This window comes from Carcharodon carcharias, chromosome 11, assembly GCF_017639515.1.
Source record: "Carcharodon carcharias isolate sCarCar2 chromosome 11, sCarCar2.pri, whole genome shotgun sequence".
In the NCBI taxonomy this organism is placed as follows: Eukaryota; Metazoa; Chordata; class Chondrichthyes; order Lamniformes; family Lamnidae; genus Carcharodon; species Carcharodon carcharias.
The window spans coordinates 34,126,484-34,149,666 of record NC_054477.1 but is presented as its reverse complement, the minus strand read 5'-3'; the positions used below and the strand labels follow the sequence as shown (position 1 = coordinate 34,149,666).

Sequence of the window (23,183 nt, the reverse complement as noted above, 5' to 3'; positions counted from 1 at the left end):
TACCCCCCCCCCGCCCGCCCGCCCCTTGCTGGATCACCTGCCTTGCTGACGTGTTTCACAACAGCACATAAGCAACGAGCACTTGGCAGACTGCACTTCGCTCAAGACTTCAAGGTTTGTTTGTCTGCCCTGCTTCAGTCAGCACTCAGACAGCATCACATCACTTTTAGGGGACTCACGGGCAGGTCTCTACCTGCCAGATCAGCCATACATGAGTGGCTTTTCAATGGCTGTAGGGCTAGGGCTTGCTTGGGGAAGGGGGAGAAGTGGTCTCAGGCAAGGGAAGAGACTGCAGGATAAAGGCTGTACTGGGGAAGGTTATCCCAGGGTGTTTGTGGGGCACTTGTTGATTTGTGCAAATAGCCTCAAGGTGGTGAGGGCTGAGAAGACAGTCTCCAGAGGAGATGAAGCCGGATGGACATTAGGGTATGTGTGTGAGAATGGGTGGTGTTGTCCCTTGAGCTGACATTGAGTGAGATGCCAGTGAATGTGTGATGGGCTTGAGTGTGTGGGTTTAGAGTAATGAGATGGTTGCCATACCCTGGTGGCACAGATGAGATCATTCATCCTCTTTCTGCATTGGATGGCCAACCTCTTCTGTGCAGCATTGGCACTGATCACCACTGCCATTGCCTACCAAGCCAGAGTGGTAATGTTGCTGCCCCTTCTGCAGCCAGAGCAGGGGTAGAGGACATCACAGCGGGCCTCCATGGCATCAAAAAAGCATTCCAGTGACATGTCACTAAACCTGCGGGCAGCAGTCTTTTTGCCTTTTGTGAATACCACAATAGTTGTGTGCTGGAAGCACCGAGATGTGTGCGTGCACCTGGATTTTAAATATGGCGGCTGGCGTGATGAAGTGACGATATGGTGGGTGAATGAAAGCCCATCCGCCATCGCAACGCCATGTTTCCCGGGATTGCATAATTAATGTGGCGGGTTTGGGATGACGCGGCATGAGAAGCTGCCATTGCAGCCAGCAAGTAAGATGTCATTTTACCCACCCGCTACCGCACTTAGTGCAAATCTGGGACGAGTCTGTAACAATTTCTCAGAAGAAATGAAGAGGAGCAATGGAGCCACATGTCAGTGGGAAGGCTGCCAGATTCTCCAGTGCAATGCTGGAGACCTTCAGCCAGGAGGTTGAACTTAGGAGAGAGATCATACTTCTACAAGAAGTCTTCCAGTCATTTGCTGTGAAAGCAACGGGAGCAGGTGGCAGTGGAGGTTAATTCCTGAGGTGGGTCCCAAAGACCCAGCAGCAAATATTGCAATGGCCTCACACAAGTGGTCAAGATCAGTGAATGAATCTTCAGATTCCATTTCCTACCCATTATACCAGAAACGCTACATACAGTTCAATGCACATACAGTTCAAAGAAGGGCAATAACAAGGTTTGATGAAGAAGCAGTCACTTGATCTGACAATGGCAGCCATCAGCTCAGGGATTCACATTGTGTATAGCTTAAAAGATAGTATAGAGTCAAGGTCAGCATGTTGTGAGCTACAGGGCATGAGTTGGCTGCAGCAAGGCTGGAGGGTAAGGGTAGCACCTGTTCCAGCTTCGTGGAGGCCAAGTTCTGCATCTCAGGACTCTGATGAGGACTTTGGGTGGTATTGTTATGACCGTTGGACTTTATCAGATGGTTATGTTTTAAACTGTCTCCTTTAGTTCAATTTAAAATGGAGCAGTTTGGAGAGGGGGCTGTGGCCTTCTACAAAATATGCTTGGAGACAAACTCATGTGACCCATTGCCATGGAGGCCCAGATCAAAACTTATTCAAACTTGCATCTTACTTTCAATACATAGAAACATAGAAAATAGGAGCAGGAGTAGGCCATTCAGCCCTTTGAGCCTGCTCCGCCATTCATTATTATCATGGCTGATCATCCAACTCAATAGCCTGCTCCTGCTTTCTCCCCATATCCTTTGATCCCTTTCGCCCCAAGAGCTATATTTAACTCCTTCTTGAGGCCAAAACATTATATGTTTTCAACTACTTTCTCTGGTAGCGAATTCCACAGGCTCACCACTCTCTGGGTGAAGAAATTTCTCCTCATCTCAGTCCTAAATTGTCTACCCCGTATCCTCTGACTGTGACCCCTGGTTCTAGACTCCCCCACCATAGGGAACATCCTTCCTGCATCTACCCTGTCTAGTCCTGTTAGAACTTTATAGGTTTCTGAGATCACCCCCCCTCATCTGAACTCCAGCGAATATAATCCAAACCAACTCAATCTCTCCTCATATGTCAGTCCTACCATCCCAGGAATCAGTTGGGTAAACCTTCGCTGCACTCCCTCTATAGCAAGTACATCCTTCCTTAGATAAGGAGACCAAAACTGCACACAATATTCCAGGTGTGGTCTCACCAAGGCCCTGTACAATTGCAGCAAGACATCCCTGCTCCTGTACTCAAATCCTCTTGCTATGGAGGCCAACATACCATCTGCCTTCTTTACCGCCTGCTGCACCTGCTTACCTTCAATGACTGGTGTATGAGGACACCCAGGTCTCATTGCACATTCCCCTCTCTCAATTTATAGCCATTCAGATAATCTGCCTTCCTGTTTTTGCTACCAAAGTGGATAACCTCACATTTATCCACTTTATACTGCATCTGCCATGCATTTGCCCACTCACTCAGCTTTCCCAATCACCCTAAAGCATCTCTGCATCCTCCTCACACCTCACACTCTCACCCAGCTTTGTGTCATCTGCAAATTTAGAGATATTACATTTAGCTCCCTCATCTAAATCATTACATATATTCTGAAAGCTGGGGTCCCAGCACCAATCCCTGCTATACCCCACTAGTCACTGCCTGCCATTCAGAAAAAGACCCATTTATTCCTACTCGTTTTGTTTCCTGTCTACCAACCAGTTTTCTATCCATCTCAATACACTACCCCAATCCCATGCGCTTTAATTTTACACACCAATCTCTGATGTGGGACTTTGTCGAAAGCCTTCTGAAAGTCCAAATAAACCACATCCACTGGCTCCCCCTCATCAACTCTACTCATTACATCTGCGAAAAATTCCAGTAGATTAGTCAAGCATGATATCCCTTTCATAAACCCATGCTGACTCTGTCCAATGCTGCCAATGTTTTCCAAGTAGCTTGGTACAATGGAGGAAGTAACTGGTCTTGCTGCGCACGGACTCTCAGACTCATGGAGTTAGTTGGATTGAGAGATTTGGGGAGCTACGACAGGTGCTGCTATGCCAAGCAGAATAAAAGAGGGCCATTTTTGAGTTAATTGCCAAGCAGAATGCTGGTGAGAACAGACACCCTGTTGAAAGAAATGAAGCTTGTGGAGGGTAAAAGACCCAAGAGTTGTCGGAGGGTGCTTAGGTACTGGAAGTCCATTTGAGTATGTTCAGAAAAATAAGCGAGGGGGACTTTGTTTAAAAGAACATTGGATGATTCACACTGGAGGGGCAGGGAGAAGAGATCCTATTAAAGCCAGGTGCTTGGGACTTTAAAAGCTAGACTACGGGCTGCATTTTACATGCCTCCACTGGGTGTGTTTTCAGAAGGAGGGGCACATAAAATAAGATAGATGCCCACGCCACCACCTTCCCATCCACCCAACCCCGAGCTCACCCACATAATATAGGCGGTGGGTGGGCACTGAAATCGGCAGCCCGCCCACCATATTGATGTAAATAATTAGAGATAAGTTGAGCTTCTTAACAAGCCAGTTGAACCCAGTAATATGCTGCCCACGCCATAAAACAGTCAGCCTGGGCAGGCCACTTTTTGAAAAGATTTTTAAGGGCAGGAAGGGAGGGTACTATTTTTGTTGGGGTTTTTGGGCTGTTTGCGCATCAGGAGAGTCACCACCGGGCCTAAGCGAGCATCCGTTCCTGCCTGTTCTATAAGATACACCACCCCCTCCCTAAACCACCCAGACTCTCCCTGCCCAAGACCCCGCTTACCTGGCTCCAGGACCCATGAGATTACTTCTTGTTCCTGGTTGTAGTCCCAGCAGCAACCACTATTGTGCCCTTGGTGCTGCTGGGACTGGCTGGCAGCTCCCAAGGGTGGGACTTCCTCCCCAGTGAGGGGCAGAAGTCCCATGCTTCCCTTATTTAGCCTGCCTGCAGTGTGTTACAGCTGTGGGCTGGGCGGGCACGGAGCAAATCAGCTCCATGCCAACATTGCTTCTGGGGGGTGGGGGTGGGGGGTCCAGTTTGCCCATCCTCTTATAATATACTGCCCTATATTGCTGCAGTGTAATGTATATATGTGTCATGGGATTTTCAGTTTTGTTAAGAAATTAATGGGGTATAACTTTTCTGTAGTTTAGTGTTTTAGTTATCCAACGAGCAATGAATTTTGATTTTAGTTTGTTTTAATAGCAATCTTAAATGAGAAATCTTGTCATTCTATTCTTTGCTTTGGTCACTGGGAAATTCATATCCCAGCGACCTCTTTGGGGGTTGTAACAACATGTGCGCACACACAAGGAGCTTGGTGCAATTGGCAGACTCGCCACAGAGCCTCTTGTCACTGTCAAGGAGCTTGGAGGATTCAGCTCCAGCTTCACATGACTTCATGCGGAACATGGAGGCTACTCTTTCCAGTTTGGGCGTGGAGGTCAATTTCACAGCAACAACGGCGGGCCCGGTGTTGACTCAGCATCTAGTGGCTGATATCTCATCTTCCATTGCAGCACAGCAGAAAATCGCTCAATGTCAAGTGGAAGCTCAGACCGCGGTCATGAGAACCCTGTTTCTTACCATCCAAGCCCAGTTTGGTGCTGTACAGGCTCAGACTGCTGCCACCATGGCTTGCAGGCTCCCACAGCAGTCCGGCCTTGTGTGCTGCAGCAGGTTACTAGGATTGTTGAGGTGCCGGCCTGGGAGCATGTGAGTGGCTCTGTGGCGCATGAACCTGCTGTTCACTCCTAGAATGTCAGTATTTCTGCTCTCACCACTGCCGTACCAGCAGTGCCCCGCTGCAGCCTTTCAGCCAGCCAGCCCAGACTGCTGCTACACTTGCTGAGGTGGTGCAGTCCGAAGCCGGGTCTTAAGGACCAGAGCTACTCAAGAGCGTCCTGCAGAGCTCCACCACTAAAAATCAGCAGCCATCTACCAGCCATGCTGCAGCCACTGGGTAGCGCTGCATAGGAGCACAAGGACAGACAGAGGCATCCACAAGGAAGCCACTAAGGGAATGTACCAGGGCAAACAGTTCAGTTTTGCATGTATTATTTAAAGTATTAGATATGTTATAAGTTTTTATGGAAAGGGGTTTTTGTGATGTCTTTTATTTCAGGATTTTGGCCAAAAGGACCCTGTGACGGTCCATGACAGAGAGATGGAAAGGTACTGATTTAACCGGAACCAGAGTCTGATGAGCTGCTCACAGACAGCTCATCTGGAGTGGTGAAGTTCTGGGCTCATATCCCCTGTCCCCTCTGAAGGCCTGGTGGCCCATGTGATTGCTAGGTTGTGTAGAACTCTATAAACAGCCACAAATTTGGAGAGATGCTGCCGTGAGTATTAGAGGGCTCCCTGAACAGGCAGAGTTGCTGTTTGAGAATGCTGATTGTTTGCTCCATGATGCTCCTGGTCGTATGTGCTGTCCACGTGTGTTCAGGTGGTGAACGGGAGTCATGAGCTATGTGTAGAGCAGGCAGCCTTTGTCACCAAGCAGCCACCCTCTGGTTCAGTGATGGAAATGGCTGACTGGCGCAGGATAAAAGGATCACTGCTGTTGCCAGGATAGCAGGCATTCACCAACGTGATGCCTTTTCCTTGGTCATACAGCAACTGTGCATTCAGGGAGTGGAATCCTTTGTGGTTGCAGTACATCTCCCCATCGTGATGTGACACTCACAGAGCCATGTGCGTAAGTTAATGACTCCCTACAGCATAGGGAAGCCTACTCTTCTCCTAAATCACATTCTCCGCTCTTCCTGCTTCTCTCTGCTTAGAGAAGAGCCTTCTCCTTGTGTATGAGGCTCTGACCTTCCTGATGCAGCAATGTATGCTGAACTAAGAGACATTGGTGATGTTGCTGGTTCTAGCCTGGAAGAATCCTGAGGTGTAGAATTTGAAGGCTGATATGACTAGACAGCCAGCTGCAATGCTGTTGTCGTCTGGCTCTGTCATCTGGCTCTGTGGCTGTAGGTCTGGTTGGGAGTTCAGTGACAACCTCCTTATGAATCTTGTTACCTCAGACACTGCTCCTAGCTGAAGTGGAGGTAGGAGAAGTGCTGTCTGAATACTCCCTTATGTGGGTATGGTTTTCTATTGAGAGCCCTCCTGTGCTCCATCTCCCTGTTGTGTTGCCGCCCAAGAGGAATTGCAACTGTAAGAATGCCTGACAGCAAGTTTTCTGTTCAGTGACCATCGAAGTCCACTCCTTCCAAATGTCCAACAGCACTCCCCTTTGAGTCAAAGAACCTGTGCGAGCTACTCCAACAACGCATAATATTTCCACTAACTCTGCAACAGCAAAAGAAAGGCGGAAGCACCTCTTCTGAAAGACTCTTGCTGATGCCTTTCAATAGCACTGGTGGAGGTTTGTTGTGCAGAATGTTCAGCTAGGAGTGTTTAAGAGAGGGCATTAACAAGCCTGTGAGGTCCAAATGGCAGCTTGGTCACCAAAGCAGTGGCTGACTGGCTGACACTGATCTACCCACTCTGGGTGTTACTGATGCATGCACAAGGTGACTGAACTACCTTCCTTCCTAAGATGGTGATGGGTGCAATCTGGCCAAAATTAGTCAGTAGCAGACTGGTTGCTATTTTTAGCCCCTCTGGGCTCCCATAGTGCTGAGACCAGTGGTGCTCCACAGTGGAATTTTGTCGCCAGTCTTGCTTAGCTTCAATGAAGACAAAAGTAGAGCAGCACAAGTATGAAAACTGCAATATGTGAAAATTCAAGCTGTTCTCTGCATCATTTGCTTGCTAGTCATTCTTCACATTAATTATCCTGCAATATACTAACTCATATTTATTTCATGGAATAAAACCATTTGAAAAAACAGTCGCTTAGCAGTACAGAACTTGAGTCTTGCTGAAGAAAGAGGCATGCTGTCGAAGCTTTTCATCTTGCACTCATCAGGACAGGCACAGGAATCCCTTTGAAGTTTGACATTCTTGCATGTGTCCTGATGAGTGCAAGACAAAAAGCTTTGACAGTATGTCATTTTTTCCTTCCAGAAATAATCATTTCTAAAAATGTTAGGTTATTAAGTTTTACAAAAAATATATAGAAAAATATTGAGAGGAAAGCAGTACCCAGGCATAATTTATATAGAGAATTTTGGATCTGTGGCATCAGGGCAAACAGCAACTTTCCACTGAAATTGTTATCCCATGCACCTTTGTGCTCGATGTGCAAGTGGAATACATATGGACACCAGACACCAGGGGGTGGACTTGAGCTGTCTTGGCTGCATTCATGAATGAGACTAACAATATCATCTGTGATTTGCTGAAGTCCCAGTTTTCCTTGTGCCTGGTGCTTTGGGGTAGCATTTCTGCAGGAGTTCCCAGATCTGTTCCATAATATTGGTGAAAGATTGCAGGAATTTCCAGGGAAACAGTTTAAATGATGCTACATGCTGTTTCTCTGGGGTATCTGCTCATCTTCTGCCAAAGGGAAGGCAGATGATTGGGAGAACCCTGCTCAGAAATTACTGGCGTATATCGCCAGAAAGGGATTTACAGCATAATTCTCCCCCAGATGATGTTAAAGATTGGAAATGCAATATGTTCCTTTAAGTTTGAAAGGCAAACTTAAAGAAACTATCTCAACACCTTGAGCTAATTTATTCTTAATGCCAATAAAAAATGACTTATGTCTGCTCTGCAAGTATTCAAGAAAAATATTTACTGTTTGCTAACTCAGTTCATTTGCATTTCCACTGGAGTAGTGATCGATGTAAATCTTGTGTAAAACTGGTGCAGTGTGATGGAGTGTACGGAAATTGGAGTGCAGTGGTTTAAGAAGACAGTTTGAGCTGAACACTTCAGCAGCAAGCTGTGGAATAAATCAGTGAAGGAATCTGTAATATTTAGCTCATTCACTTGACTAACTTCACTGTTTGCCTTGTCAACCTGTTTTTCTGACATTTCCAAATATGTACAACAGTCACCACTGGAAGAAGCAGCCAGGCATGAAGACCACTGAGTTTTTACAGACTCTCACTTCCGACCCCTCCTGGTGGAAGTATAGTGGATGAAGGTACCAACTCCCAGGTGATCTGTGTTGGCAAACCTTCTGTTTGTGTGGGGGCTGCAGTCGCACTTAGTTCTGCGATTGCAAACCAGTGCTACGAGGTGTCGAATGAATCTAGCAGGACACTGGAACAGGAGCAGACCATTCAGCCCTTCAAGTCTACACTGCCGTTCAGTTAGACCATGGCTGATCTGCATCGCCACTTTCTTTATCTGCCTTTTAGTCCTTCTTCAGGCAAAGCATCAAACTGGATATTGTCCCTGGGTACCAGCACACTCCTCTACTCTCTTAAAGAAACACCTGTATAAGGTAAAGGCAAAATACTATGGAAGCTGGAAATCTGAAACAAAAACAAAAAATCCTGGAAAAACTCAGCAGGTCTAACAGCACCTGTGGAGGGAAAGACAGATTGAACATTTCGGGACTGTATGACTCTTCTTCAGAACTAAAGAGAAGTAAAAATGGGAATTGTGTAACCTGTATAACTAATCCTTCACAGTGTGATCTGGTTAAGGAGGCTCAAACTGAGGATATTTCACAAATGGGTGTACAGCAGCCCTAACAGCAATTCATTTCACACACGCAATCCTAAAACTCACTCCCTTCACTAAACCAGGATGATGCAAACACATCTCTTCAACTCTCCCACGGGGCACACAACTGCTGGTGTTGCCCTGATTCACACCATGGGAAAAATTGGAGTACAATGCCTGTAAGAGAGGATGTCCCTGTTTTAAATCAAAGAATGCCCTGCAAGGAGAAAGTGACAGAGCTCATGGGGAGGCACTCTGGTCTTGTGGGTGATGACAAGGGCAGCAACATATTGCCAGCGCCAGCTTAGTAACTGAACACCTCTGCTGCCCTGCCATTGTTCATTAACATTACACCCACAACAAAAACAGAATTACCTGGAAAAACTCAGCAGGTCTGACAGCATCGGCGGAGAAGAAAAAAGTTGACGTTTCAAGTCCTCATGACACTTCAACAGAACTGAGTAAAATTAGGAGAGGGCTGAAATATAAGCTGGTTTAAGGGGGGGTTGGTGTGTAGTTGTAGGGACAAGCAAGCAGTGATAGGAGCAGATAATCAAAAGATGTCACAGACAAAAGAACAAAGAGGTGTTGAAGGTTGTGATATTATCTAAACGAATGTGCTAATTAAGATGGATGGCAGGACACGCAAGTTACAGCTCTAGTGGGGGTGGGGTGGAATAAGACTAACAGGGCATAAAAGGTATAGATTTAAAAATAATGGAAATAGGTGGGAAAAGAAAAATCTATATAAATTATTGGAAAAAACAAAAGGGAGGGGGAAGAAACGGAAAGGGGGTGGGGATGGAGGAGGGAGTTCAAGATCTAAAGTTGTTGAATTCAATATTCAGTCCGGAAGGCTGTAAAGTGCCTAGTCAGAAGTTGAGGTGCTGTTCCTCCAGTTTGCTGGAACAATGCAGCAAGCCAAGGACATAAATGTGGGCAAGAGAGCAGGGTGGAGTGTTAAAATGGCAAGCAACAGGGAGGTTTGGGTCATTATTGCAGGCAGACCACAGGTGTTCTGCAAAGTGGTCACCCAGTCTGCATTTGGTCTCTCCAATGTAGAGGAGACCGCATTGGGAGCAACGAATGCAGTAGACTAAGTTGGGGGAAATGCCGTAGACTTCCACATCCTTTTCCGTCTCTTTGATCTCAGTGGGGCACTGCTGTTCAGTTCATTGCTCCTCCCCTCCTTCACTGAATTATAGAATGGTTACTGCACAGAAAGAGGCCATTGAGCCTGTTGTGCCTGTGCTGGCCCTCCGTAAGAACAACTTGCCTAGTCTCACTCCTGCCTTTTTCCGGTAGTCCTGCAAATGATTTCTCTTCAGATAATTGTCCAATCCTCTTTTCAAGGCTTCGATTGATTTTGCCTCCACCACACCTTCAGGCAGAGCATTCAGATCGTAATCACTTGCTGTGTAAAAATGGTTTGTCCTCTAGAGTCATTGCCTCTTTTGTCAATCACCTTAAACTGGTGTCATCTTTTGGTTCTTGGCCTTCTATCAATGGAAACAGTTTCCCCATATCTGCCCTGGCCAGATCCCGCATGACTTTGAGGATTTGTCATAGCATAAGGAAGGGGGAGAAACAGCATTGGTTCAACTGCCTCCTGAACAACCATGATAATAATGAAAAGGAGGAAACTTGAGAGAGATAATGATGGAAAGGGAAGGCAGACTGATCCCCATCCATATGTTGATACATGGAACTCCTGACTCATGTTTCTTGGCCGTAACCCCCTCCTTCGCACTCTTTGTGTCACTTACTTCTTCATCCCAGACACTAGGGACAGTGTGAGCTATCTGCCCATCGCAGGCCGAGGAGGCAGCTACCTCGGGCTTTGGTGTCTAGGATCCAGAACTGATAGGCACTCCCTGGAAAGAAGAATTTTCAAGGAACATTATAAACTGTGTACAGACTCAGAGGTTATTGCCCAAGGATGTGGGGCAGCAGATGGCTGTGAATCCTAAGTTTACAGCTCTCATTATACAGACCTCCAGTTACAAATCTACAGACTGAAGTCCAAGTGGCAACGGGAGAGAATAGAAAGCACTCTACTCTGGTGGCCGTGGTGAATGTGGCTTGTCTGGGACTTTTGGGCCCTGAAAGATGTGATTAGATTGCCCATCATGTTGAATGGGGACGCAGATGCATGGGCCAGTGGAAAGGGGCAGTGGCTAGTTTCAACTGGCTTGGTGTGTCTCAGGATAGTACCACATGCCAAGCCTCTGGCTTCACCCTCTGAACACCAATCAGTGGAACTGTGGAGATTGTTCCTTGGCTGCTGGTGCTATCACCGGACATGTGGTTTGGTGCTGCAAGCAAGCTACTAATCAGAGTTCCCATGACTTCTCTGATACAGAATGAATAGGCAGTCATGGTATGTGATACTGGCCCTTGGACTTCGCCAAGGCATAGGGGAAAGAAAAGCACATGTAGCCGCCCAAGGATAGAACACAGTTAGGAAAAAATTGGTTGGCTTATGTTCACTTTGAACTTCATTGTAATAAAATATAATATACACTGCCATTGTTTTTTGTCATTCATGGAGCTTAGATGTGCTTATTTGCTGCTAGTTATTCACTAAGATGCTTTCTGTCAAAAAAATACTTTGGGGCGGGATTTTCCACACCCGCCCGCCGCCGGGATCTTCTGGTCTCACCGCAAGTCAATGGACTTCTGGCTGGGGCAGCGCCTCACCCACGACAGGGCCGGAAAATCCCAGCCTTTGTTCATAAAATTTGTAGAAGTATGTTACATAGCAGTTCAAATTTGACACTACATTTAAGTACAATGGAGTTCAATTTATTTTAGTAAATGAGATATCTGGCTCCCTGAGGCGCTTCATTACATGTGCAACTGCGGGTTATATTTACAGTTTTCATTTACGTTTTATGTCAAACATTCTCTGGTGGATACAACCTGAGGGGTTTCCATGGTTTCCAGCCCCTCAGCATACAGTGGTGTGAGGGCTTTAGACTGTGTTCTTTTCCCATTGAGCCTTTGCAGCAGCTGCCCAAGGGTTAGTGCATCTCTCAGCACGTAGGCCTGCACCTTGGAATGATGCAGTCTGCAACACAGGGCCGTGGACCACTCTTTGCACTGGAAGACCAGAACTTTTAGGCAGGCCAAAGAGTCTCTTTCACAGGGTTGATGATCCTCCAGCAGCAGTTTGTGTCTATGTGTGTCCCTGGGAACATCCCGTAGTGCAGTGAGTCCCGCTCAACAAAAACCACTGCATGTCTTTCCAGACCTCCTGTGCAAAGGCACTTTCCAGAGTGAGGTGCGTGACAGTCTCTTCCCCATTGCAGCTGCTATGAGGGCAGTGTGTGGTGGTGCTGAGAGCATGGGTATGAGTGAAGTGTATGATAGGCAGGGCCTATCTTGCCATCAGCCGAGCTACATCTTCCTGCTAGTTTGAAAGTTCTGATGATGGGGGATTCTGTCAAATCATCCAACAGGATCCACCTTTCCCTGCTGGGTCTTGAGGATGTTATATGCAGACCACTGCCTGAAGCACTTGTGGGCAAAGCTGTTCTTCTGCATCAACTTTTCCACAAGGGACAGATGGTAGTGCACAGTCCAACAGAATGGAGCATTCCGCAGCAATGTGACCAGATCCATTTTTTGCAACACGGGTAAAGATAAACCTCAGGATGTAGTGACACTTGGTGTTTGTGTACCGAGGGTCTATGTGCAGCTTGATGTAGCCAAGGTGGCTGTCAGGATAAAGGTGGTGTTGGGTTCATTTTCATCCCCCTTTTATCTAGAGATTTGTACATTGATGGACACCATCCATCTCTAGTAAGATGTTGATTAATAGCTCTTACTCATGTGGGGGAAAGATTACTGTTACAGGATGAGGGCTGGATTGAGAGAATATATCTTTTACTTAAAAGCGGAGAGAAAGAGGTAAGGCTCTGCCAAAAGTGGATTGCATTACACCAAAGAAAAGACTTCAACGATGAGATGGCCATTGCATCGATCACTGAGGAATTGTCTTAGAGCTGGTCATTTAATTCTGATTGTTGTGATGGAATCTGTGGTTTCAAAGCTTGTACTTTTGAGACCCCAATTGAAAAGAGAAACTGAGAAAGGAAATTGACCCTCCCAGTTTCTAAGGCAACTAAGACTGAAACAGATTGGAAACCAAAACAGAATGGGGGATATGCTGGGCCATGGGGTTACAGATTGTGTTCGAGTACAATTCTGTTGCAGCTGATGGCCCACAGCACTTCGTAGTTGCCCAGTCTTGAGTTGCTAAATCTGTTCGAAATCTATCCCATTTAGCACGCTGGTAGTGCCACACAACACAATGGAGGGTATCCTCAATGTGAAGGTGGGACTTTGTCTCCACAACAACTGTGCGGTGGTCACTCCTACCGATACTGGGTTAGTGAGGATGAGGTCAAGTATGTCAATCCCTCTTGTTGGTTCCCTCACCACCTGCTGCAGACCCAGTCTAACAGCTATGTCCTTGGGACTCGGCCAGCTCGGTCAGTAGTGGTTCTACTGAGCCACTGTTGGTGATGGGCATTGAAGCCCCCCCATGCAGAGTACATTCTGTGCCCTTGCCACCGATTCATCAGCTGACAGAGGGTGGTATGTGGTAATCAGAAGGAAGTTTCCTTGCCCTTGTTTGACCTGATGCTTCATGGGGTCCAGGGTCGATGTTGAGGATTCCAAGGGCTACTCTCTCCCGACTGTATACCACTGTGCCACCCACCACCTCTGCTGGGTCTGTCCTGCTGGTGGGACAGGACATACCAGGGATGGTGATGGTGGTGACTGGGACATGGTCTGTAAGGTATGATTCCGTGAGGATGACTATGTCAGGCTGTGAGACAGCTCTCCCAATTTTGGCACTAGCTTCCAGATGTTAGTAGGGGTGACAGGGCTGGGTTTGTCATTATCGTTTCTAGTGCCTAGGTCGATGCCAGGTTGTCCGTCCAGTTTCATAACTTTTTTGAGACTATGTAGCAGTTTGATACAACAGCCATTGCTGTGGGTGTGGAATCACATGGTAGGTCAGACCAGGATGGCAGATTTCCTTCCCTAAAGGGGCATTAGTGAACCAGGTAGGTTTTTACAACAATCAACAATGGTTTCATGGTCATCATTATACTCTTAATTCAAGATTTTTATTGAATTCAAATTCACCATCTGCCCTGGGTCACCAGAGCATTATCCTGGGTCTTTGGATTACCAGTCCAGCGACCATACAACTATGCCATTGCTTACGCTGATGATATATATGCTGAGTGGACTGTAAGGTTAATTTGTAAGACCTGTTTTAGTATTTTCTGTCATTTAATGTGTAATTCATAGCTTAATCAACTGTAATTTGCCTGTTAATTCATAATTAACCTATGCTGATTCTGGGTTTCAGAGCATATATACCCAAGATGGTATATAGTGTTTGCTTTGTTTGACTCTTGTTTAGAAAAAATTCATTTGTTTTAAACTGTGGAACATTTTGATTTCATTCTTTCAGTAAATAACTGGGATTTTGGATTTCTTTTTAAAAAAAATGTTACATTGTTATGATCTTGGTCTCAAGATCAGTATTAACATATATTTTAATGAGGGCATTTAGGACTCTTCAGGTGGATTACAGAAGAGCCAAAAAGTGTGAGGAAAATTTGGAGGAATTGATTTCGTGACAAAGAAATGAGAGAAATAACTACAGCACAATTTTTCATGTGGAAAAAGTGTATTTATCTCAATTATGCACTGGAAGTATAGAAGGATTGGCAACAAAACCATCCCCCTCGTGTTTTTTTTTCAAAAATTGCTCTGACTCCTTACCCGAGGATTGTTTTTGTTTTCACTTTGAAATGAATGTGGCTTAAATTAATGTGTCCTCAGATATCACCACAAGCAGGAAGTGAGTGCATTGCATAGGGACTGATATGGTCCAAGCACCATTCCTTTCCTTTTGCTCAGTTGCAGACAATGTTCACCTGAGCTGGATCGAGAATGTAGGCTTGGCAGAGTAGATGAGGTGGCTGGGATTGTTCGTCATTCAATTTATTTATAAATGAATATGTAAATAAATGTGTTTGTTTTTAATTCTGAGGGTGTCTGTCTATGGGGCTCCTCTTGATTGGTTACTGTAACTTCAGAAGATTGGTGTGATTTCAGCCAAATCCATGGCGGCCAATTAGAACCGTCAAGGACAAATAGGGTTAAAGGTTACCAGTGGATTAATTGTATAAGCCTTTTTATTTGCCAGTGTTGGGAAAATTAAGCCTTTTCAAATGGTATCTCTGTTTAGAATAGAGGCTGCAGTGCTCTGAAGGTTAAGCAAATGGTCCTTGAATGCTATACATGGTGATAGTACTGTTGTGCTCAGTGTATATTTGTAAACCTAATCTTGTTTTCATTTGCAGAGTATCTTGAATCCAATGCAAGGCTTTCTCAGCACGTTGGCATTTTATGGCTGGACTGGGTGGGACTTTGATTTCTGGTTTCAGAGGCACGAGATACCTTGGGATTTGCCAACAACCTCTGCTACAGCAGAAAATGTTTATGACGATCCGGTGGCAGCCTCACTCAATTATCCCGGATATCTTCAAGAACATGAAAAGATGATAACTGAAAATGGTCACGAAAATAACGATGAGCTTTCTGTCCTCTCAGAAGGTAATGGGAAAGCAAATGGTTTCTTTGTAAAGATCTCCCCCATCTATCAGGGGCTGTAACTGGCTTCCTAAAAATATCAGGAACAATTCCATAACTTCCATTGCTACCTATCCTTTGTTTAATCACCTTGAAAGTTTTGATCTACGAAAGAAGAGAGTCTAGGTTATAGATTTCTCTCTGACTATCAATATTGGTCTATGATCAATCAACAGATCGCCTGATTGAAGTGAAAATCTCTGTTTCACCCTCCTCCCCACAACTGGGCTGACATCAAGATGTATTGCACACTCTTTCGTTCCAACTCATTGATTCCCACTATCTATGAGTTTCTAAAATCCAATCCCGCGTTAACACTACTTCATGATTTATTGATCATTTTTGGCACTGCTTCAGTCATGGCAGTGTCTCGTAGGTGAGTTATCCCCGGTGTCCTGGTCAATATTTATCCTTCAATCAACATCACAAAAACTGGTTATCTGGTCATTATCATATTGCTGCTTGTGGGAGCTTCTTGTACTTTCTTTCCTTTCTTTCTTTCCTTCATCCTTTCCTTTCTAACATATTATTTCTCCCATTATTTTCATTCATTCTTTCCTTCCTTCCCTTTTTCCCATGGTAGAGCCTGGCTGTAACTGCACCACCCCTACCACCACCACCACCACCACCACCACCACCACCACCAAAAGCCTCCAGGCTGGTCACACCTTGCCCCCCAGTAAAGTTGAACCCTCTTGAGATATCTGTGCTCCTTCAATTCTAGCCTCTTGAGACCCCTGATTTTAACTCTTCTGGCATTGGTGGCCATGATTTCAGCTACCAAGGCCCTAAGCTCAGAATTCCTTCCCTAATCCCCTCTGCCTTGCTTTCTTTTATAATGTTCCTTAAAACCTACCTCTTTGACCAAGCTTTGGGTCATCGGCACTAACATATCCCCATTTGCCTTAGTATCACATTTTATTTGATAATGCTGTAGTGGAAGTACTTTGGCACATTTTACTATGTTAAAGGTGCTATATAAACACAAGTTGTTGTCTCTCAATGTTTGATGCTCCATATTGTGGTAGAGAGAACATTAATTCAAATGACAAAAATGCCTGTATTCAAACTCATGAGATTTTTGTTGGAAATCAAGTGGTGGTGTATCGTTTGGACTAATAGGCTAGGTGCTACCCCTTCTACTTTTAATTATACTTTCAAAATCCAAGAAGAAAAAACACTTAGCAATACTGCATTTTATATGCTGCATTTTTTAATCAAGTAATATCCCTTTTTAAATAACCTAAATAGATCAATCTCAAATATAAATAGATGTTCCTCAAAAACTTGCTTATTGTGGATGCTAGAAATCTAAAAACAGAAACTGCTGGAAATTCTCAGCAAGTCAGGCAGCATCTATGAAGCGAGAAATGTGTGAAGATGTGTGGAGTTTAAGACATGCCTACTCTTTGTGTTGGATGCTGATGACCTTTCAAAATGGTGACCACCACACCCTTGCCAGCAGTTCACTTTTATACTTGACGTATAAGTTGACCCCAATTTTTGGAGGGATTTTTCGAGGCCCCAGAAGTCGACTTGTACTCTGGCATCTATGGTACATAAGAATGTAAGAAATAGGGGCAGGAGTAGACCATTTGGTCCCTTGAGTGTGCTCCACCATTCAATAAAATCATGGCTGACTGATTGTGGACTTAACTGTACTTTCCTGTCTGCTCCCTCATAATATAGGCTATCCTGTAGATCAAAAATCTGCCCAATTCAAGCCTTGCAGCCTTCACTACTCTATGGGGCAGAGAATTCTAAAGATTAACAGGCCTCTGAGTGTAGAAGTTCCTCCTTGTCTCCATCTTAAATGGAAGTCCCCTTATTTTTAAACTGTGCCCCCTAGGTCTAAATTCCCCCGTGAGGGGAAACATTCTCTCAGCATCTACCTAGTCAAGCCCCCTCAGAGTCTTTTATGTTTCAATAAGATCACCTCCCATTCTTTTGAACTTCAGTGAGCTTAGGCCCAATCTGCTCAACTTTTCCTCATAAGACACCTCCTCATCCCAGGAAGCAGACTAGTGAACCTTCTTTGAATTCCCTTCAATGAAATCATATCCCTCCATTAGTAAGGAGACAAAAACTGTAGGCAGTGCTCGAGGTTCTGTCTCACCAATGCCCTGTACAGTTGTAACAAGACTTCCTTATGTTTATATGCCATTCTGCTTGCAATAAAGGCTAACATTCTGTTTGTCTTCCTAATTGCTTGATGTACCTGCTTGCTAACTTTGAGATTAATGTACATGAACACCCAGATCCCTCTGTAGCATTCTGCAGTCTCTCTCTATTTAAATAATATTTGTTTTCCTATTCTTCCTGCCAAAGTGGACAGCCTCACAGTTTCCCATACTATATTCCATCTGCCAAATTTTTGCCCACTCATTTAACTTATCTCTATCCCTTTGCAGACTCTTTGTATCCTCCTAACAACTTATTTTCCTACCTATCTTTGTATCATCAGCAAATTTGGCTACAATATACTCAGTCGATTCATCCAAGTCATTAGTATGGTTGTAAATAGTTGAGGTCCCACCACTGATCCCTGTGGCATTCCACTGGTTACAGTTTGCCAACCTGAAAATTACCTACTTATTCTGATTCTGTTTCCTGTTTGATAGCCAATCTTCTATTCATGATGATATATCACCCCCAACACCATGAGCTTATCCTGTGTAGGAACCTTTTTATGGGACACCTTATTGATTGCCTTTTGGAAATCCAAGTGTACTACATTTACTGATTTCCCCTTTATCTACCCTACAGAGAACTCTAATAAATTTGAGAAACACTGTTTCCCTTTCATAAAACCATGTTGACTGTGCTTGATTGTGTTATGCTTTTTCTAAATGTCCTGCTACTATGACCTTAATAATGGATTCCAGCCTTTTCCCCCAGTGACAGGTGTTGGGAAACTGTAGGCCAGTTAGTCCTTTTAATTCATTCACGGGCTGTGGGCTTCGCTGGCTGGGCCAGCATTTACTGCCCATCCCTAGTTGCTCTTGAGAAGGTGTGGTGAGATGCCTTCTTGAACCGCTGCAGTCCATGTGGTGTAGGTACACCTACAGTGCTGTTAGGAAAGGAATTCCAGTATTTTGACCCCGCAACAGTGAAGGAATAGTGATATATTTCCAAGTCAGGATGGTGAGTGACTTGGAGGGGAACTTCCAGGTGGTGGTGTTCCCACCTGTTTGCTGTCCTTGTCCTTCTAGATGGTAGTGGTCGTGGGTTTGGAAGGTGCCATCTAAGGAGCCTTGGTGAATTCCTGCAGTGCATCTTGTAGATGGTACACACTGCTGCTACTGTGCGTCAGTGGTGGAGTGCTATCTGCCTCCTTCTCCCCTTTCTTGAAGTGCCTATCCATTAAGACCTTCCCAGAATCTGAGGAATTTTGGAAGATTACAAGCAATGCAGCCACTTGTTTTTTATTTGACCTATATTTATTGTCCAACACAAATCAAAGCTTTGAATACATCTCTTGCTGCACCATTGCCACATTGAACTTCTCATTGTCATTTTAAGTGCTCAGAAAAACTTCAGTATGATGTTACATGATGTGCCAAATCACCAGGACAGTACTGCTGACTGGTCAGGTCACTGGTTGTTGAAACCTCAATGGGTTTAATTTCTTCTGTGCATTACTATCATTGCGCAAGTTGACAATTGTGCATATATTCATCAGATGCCTTTTACTTTCTCTAATGAGAACGTCCTTTTGTAACACCATTATCACTTCTATTATTTAATCATCTCTTTGTCCTGTACCCAATCACAGACCTGTCTCTTTTTCCCCCTCACTGTTTTTCCCTGGCTCTGTTCCTGTTTATAAGCTGTTCATCCATAACATTTGCTGGTTCTGACAAAATTGGTCATTTTTGGGCTTTCCCAACATCTTTTCTCTTACAAATAACTTGATAACAGTTTTAGTAAACAGGCCATGACTTTTGCTCTCTGATATACTGAGTTAGCAGAGCCTAGATCTACTGAATAAGCCTGATCACAGTAAATTGCTTGTTTTGGGTTTGTATAGGATATACATTATGCTTTCAGTCAATCTGAAGGTAAAACTTTAATCACGCTAGACCATTTCATATAGACTAAACTAATGACCAAATTCATTCATGTTTAAATGATTCACAGAAGCAAATACTTATGCAAAATGCTTTGGAGCAGCAGTAATAATTTGCAATGTAAACAGCTGAGATGATCGTTTAGTAGAACAACCCTCTCAATTCCTTCTGGTAGCTCTGAAGAAGAGTCAATCGGACTCGAAACGTTAACTCTGTTTCTCTCTCCGCAGATGCTGTCAGACCTGCTGAGTTTTTTTCAGCGTTTTCTGTTCTTAGTTCAGATTTCCAGCATCCACAGTATTTTGCTTTTATCTCTGAAATGTCAGTCTTTGGTGGTAATACCGAAGCTCTTCTCACCAAACTGTGTACACTATCAAGCATGTAAGGGCACAATAAACAGAACTAACATAGTCATCAAGGCTGACATTTATCCATTGGATTTATTTGATGTAAAAACAATCTTCTTTAAAAATTGTCTTTTGTAAACTAAATTTTAATAGTCTAAAGTCTGCCGTCTACCTTCCCAGTAAACAGTGAGATGGTAGTCTGATATTTTTGTGTCTTCTCTCTTTGTGTGACTTTCATACATCTCCAATTAAAAGACCTTAATATTTGACACAATTAGGAATTATTTATTGTACTCTACATACAATAGCCTTCTTTCTTAGTAAACTGCCCACAAACATTGCTAGCTGCCACTTCACACTGCTAAGAATAATTTGTTCCCTTTCAACCTTTCAACCAACCTGACTAATAATGCTAGGTTCTTTGGACTTGATGGCAACTATAATATACTTTAACATGTTAGGCATACTCCTCACATCAAAGGGAGCTTTTATCTTAGTTAAGTGGCCAAATGTTTCTTCTTACAGTCCATGGAACTCAGGCCAGCTACTTTGACAAGGGGGCAATCTCTATTTTAAAAGTAATTAACCTTGCTACTTAAGGCCAAAGACAAAGTGTTTATTATTTTGGCATGGAATAGGAAAGTTTGAAGCCTGTGATGTGCTGTGTTAGATAGTCAAGGCAATAGTAATAATATTGCAGTTTGTCTCATCACTTGTGACATGAAAGAGGAAAAATCAGCTAGGGTGCCTGCCCCTGCTTGTTGTCCAGTGACTTTCCCAGAGATTGCACATGGGAATTCTACTTCAGGGAAAGGGGGATCGGGCTTGATAGTCTTAGCCTCCTTACTCAAATATCCTGCTAGCACTTAGTCCAAGCTCACACTCAACAGAGCATCTAAGGTGACTGGTGCCAGGAAAAGGCATTGTCTTTGGGAAAGGCGGAAATATTTAAAAGCACTGAAGACTGCTTACTCAGTGAAAATTGGCTTTTCCTCATAAGTTTTGACACCAGAAAGATTATTCTGGCACCCTCTGATATGCAAGTTCTGAAATGACATTATGGTAAACTAGCATTCAAAGGCTGTCTGAAAATTTCTCTCTACTATTTTAACAGAGTTAAATAAATGGCTTAGCAACTGTGAAAACTTCTGATAAATGTGTGGAGCTTTAGTACAGTATTAGCCCATTGAACATCAGGGTCATTATGGATCTGTTGTGGGCCTAGTGCTACTGAAAACAGCTGCCTGAATGACCTAAAGCAACAGAGGGACTGACAGTCCCATCAGCTAGCCAGTCTCAAAATAGTCCTTTAAGACAGTTACACGGAGTGCTACTGCGGCCAGTTTAAAATTCTTAAAATCTGAATTAAATGACTGTGTAATTGCCTTGAATTCATTCACTGTGGTTACTCTTGCATTGCTGAAAAGGTTTTCTGTGTGGTTTTTTTTATTCTGAATGAATGCAGGCGCTTTCTGCTGTTCAACGTGATGTCAGTGAATGGAAGTTATCAATCCAGTGACAAACTTTGGCATCAGTCAATGAAAGTTACTGTTTGGGGGGAATTATATATGATTTCTGTGTTTAATGCAGTTAAATACTGCTGCTGTTTAACTCTTTGTTAATTAAAGTTGCATCAGCCTCAGAGCAGGGTTCAAATCCAGTCAAGGCTGATAGATAATAAGAGGGAACAATGTGAAATACTGGACATGCAAGAAGTCACATTTCGGTTCTTTTGAGGTTGAGATTCTACAGCACAAACAACACCAAAATTAACAACACATAGGCAGTCAGTCTGTTATGACCAGGCGAGAAGGACCTCCTTGGTTGGTCACGACAAAGGTTTTAAATGTCTACGTTTCAGAATCTATTTAACTATTTATGCAGAATGAGCAATAAGGAGCCAATCAAACAAGGTCTTCTTGAATTAGAGAAAGAACAAATTTATTAACCACTAAACCCGAGGCAAAAAGTAATAAAAACACAACGTCTCACACACACATGCACACACATCAGAAATAAGGGAAGTTAGAGTCCAGTAAAAAAAAAGTTAAAAGAATATGTGGTTAAATGTCCTTTAGTTGTTTTTGAGTTGTAGATTGTTAAACGTGTGGCCAATTTAGGCTAGCTGATTCCTTAGATGCCATCAAATGTGGAAGATGTTGCGATTATTACAAGATCTCGGTTCACTGGTAGGTTCCTGATAATTGACTTCTCAAAGCGGGTGGCACACACTTTTTCCAAAAGAGAGGGGGAGAGAGAGTGCAGCTTTTCAGCTGGTTTCCTTTGCTCAAAACTTTCTTGACACTACCTGTGTCACTTGCAAATTATTTTTGCAGTATCTGCAGCCTGGCCTGTTATACTTGACCCATTGTATATTTCCAAGAGGTTTTGGGCAGGTCTGTTTATGGCAGCCATTGTTTCGATATCCAGCACTTTGCATTATAGTGTCTCTTCCTTAAATAGTGATGAGTTTCGATGGGTCTGAAGATTTGTTTGTTTTTCATCTTCGCCTTGGAATATGGCTGAGCATTTTAAAGCAGTTTTCTCTGTCTCAGTTCAAATTGCAAAATTTGAATTGTAATTCCATATCTCAGCTTTCCAGAAGCTGGTCAATTGGCAATGCCAGATGTCAGGTGACTTGTGGCAGTCATCTTCAGTCAGTGTCTTTTCTTGTCTTTAAAACATCCTTTTTGAAAAGTTATATGTTTGATCAGCTGGTGAAATTACAGATTTATCATAGATGTGCAAGTCACAGCATTGTGACAACTCTTGCTCCAAATCCACAAAAAGTGGAAAATGTCACACCGGAGCCAATAACTGCAATCTATGGTTGTGGTTAAAGTTTAAGGCATCTAATCATGCCCCACTGATGTTCGGGTGTCCAAAATATGATTCTCCCTCAACATTCTCCCCCAACAACAAGCCTTCCCCTGACAAGCAAAAAACTTGCCACAAATAATGTCAAAAATATGGTTGAGAATTTCCTTGGAGCTGCTCTGAGGAAATTTGCAGCTATGGTATTAAAAGTTGCAACATCTCAAAAAAAAGGATAATTTTACTGATCCCATACACATGCTGGAGCTTGGGTTGGAGTCCTGTGGTCTTAGCCTCCTGTTCTGATCCCCATAGGGACCGATAGCTTTTAAAATGCGATTTGAATTCCCAGTGACCATTTGAAAGGAATTGCACAAGATTTCAAGTTTTAAGACTTTTACTGAAACAAACAAAATGAGAACTCCACATTACAGCATGCTCTTTGCATAATTATAGTCTATACAGGACCCAGTTCAAAGTCACTCCCGGCTTCTGATGGACTTGCTTCTCCCTTTTCGCTGAGCTGTAACGC

General features: G+C 43.8%; 1 protein-coding gene across 1 annotated transcript in view; it reads left to right on the top strand.

The window, feature by feature from the left end:
- The window catches only part of gpr143 (G protein-coupled receptor 143), a 74,504-nt gene extending 59,061 nt beyond the window's left edge, over positions 1 to 15,443 (top strand). The window contains exon 8 of the mRNA XM_041198666.1: positions 15,132 to 15,443. Within this exon, the coding sequence (XP_041054600.1) occupies positions 15,132 to 15,443 (312 nt within the window). The remainder of the gene's footprint in view (positions 1 to 15,131) is intronic.
- The last annotated feature ends 7,740 nt before the right edge of the window (positions 15,444 to 23,183 follow it).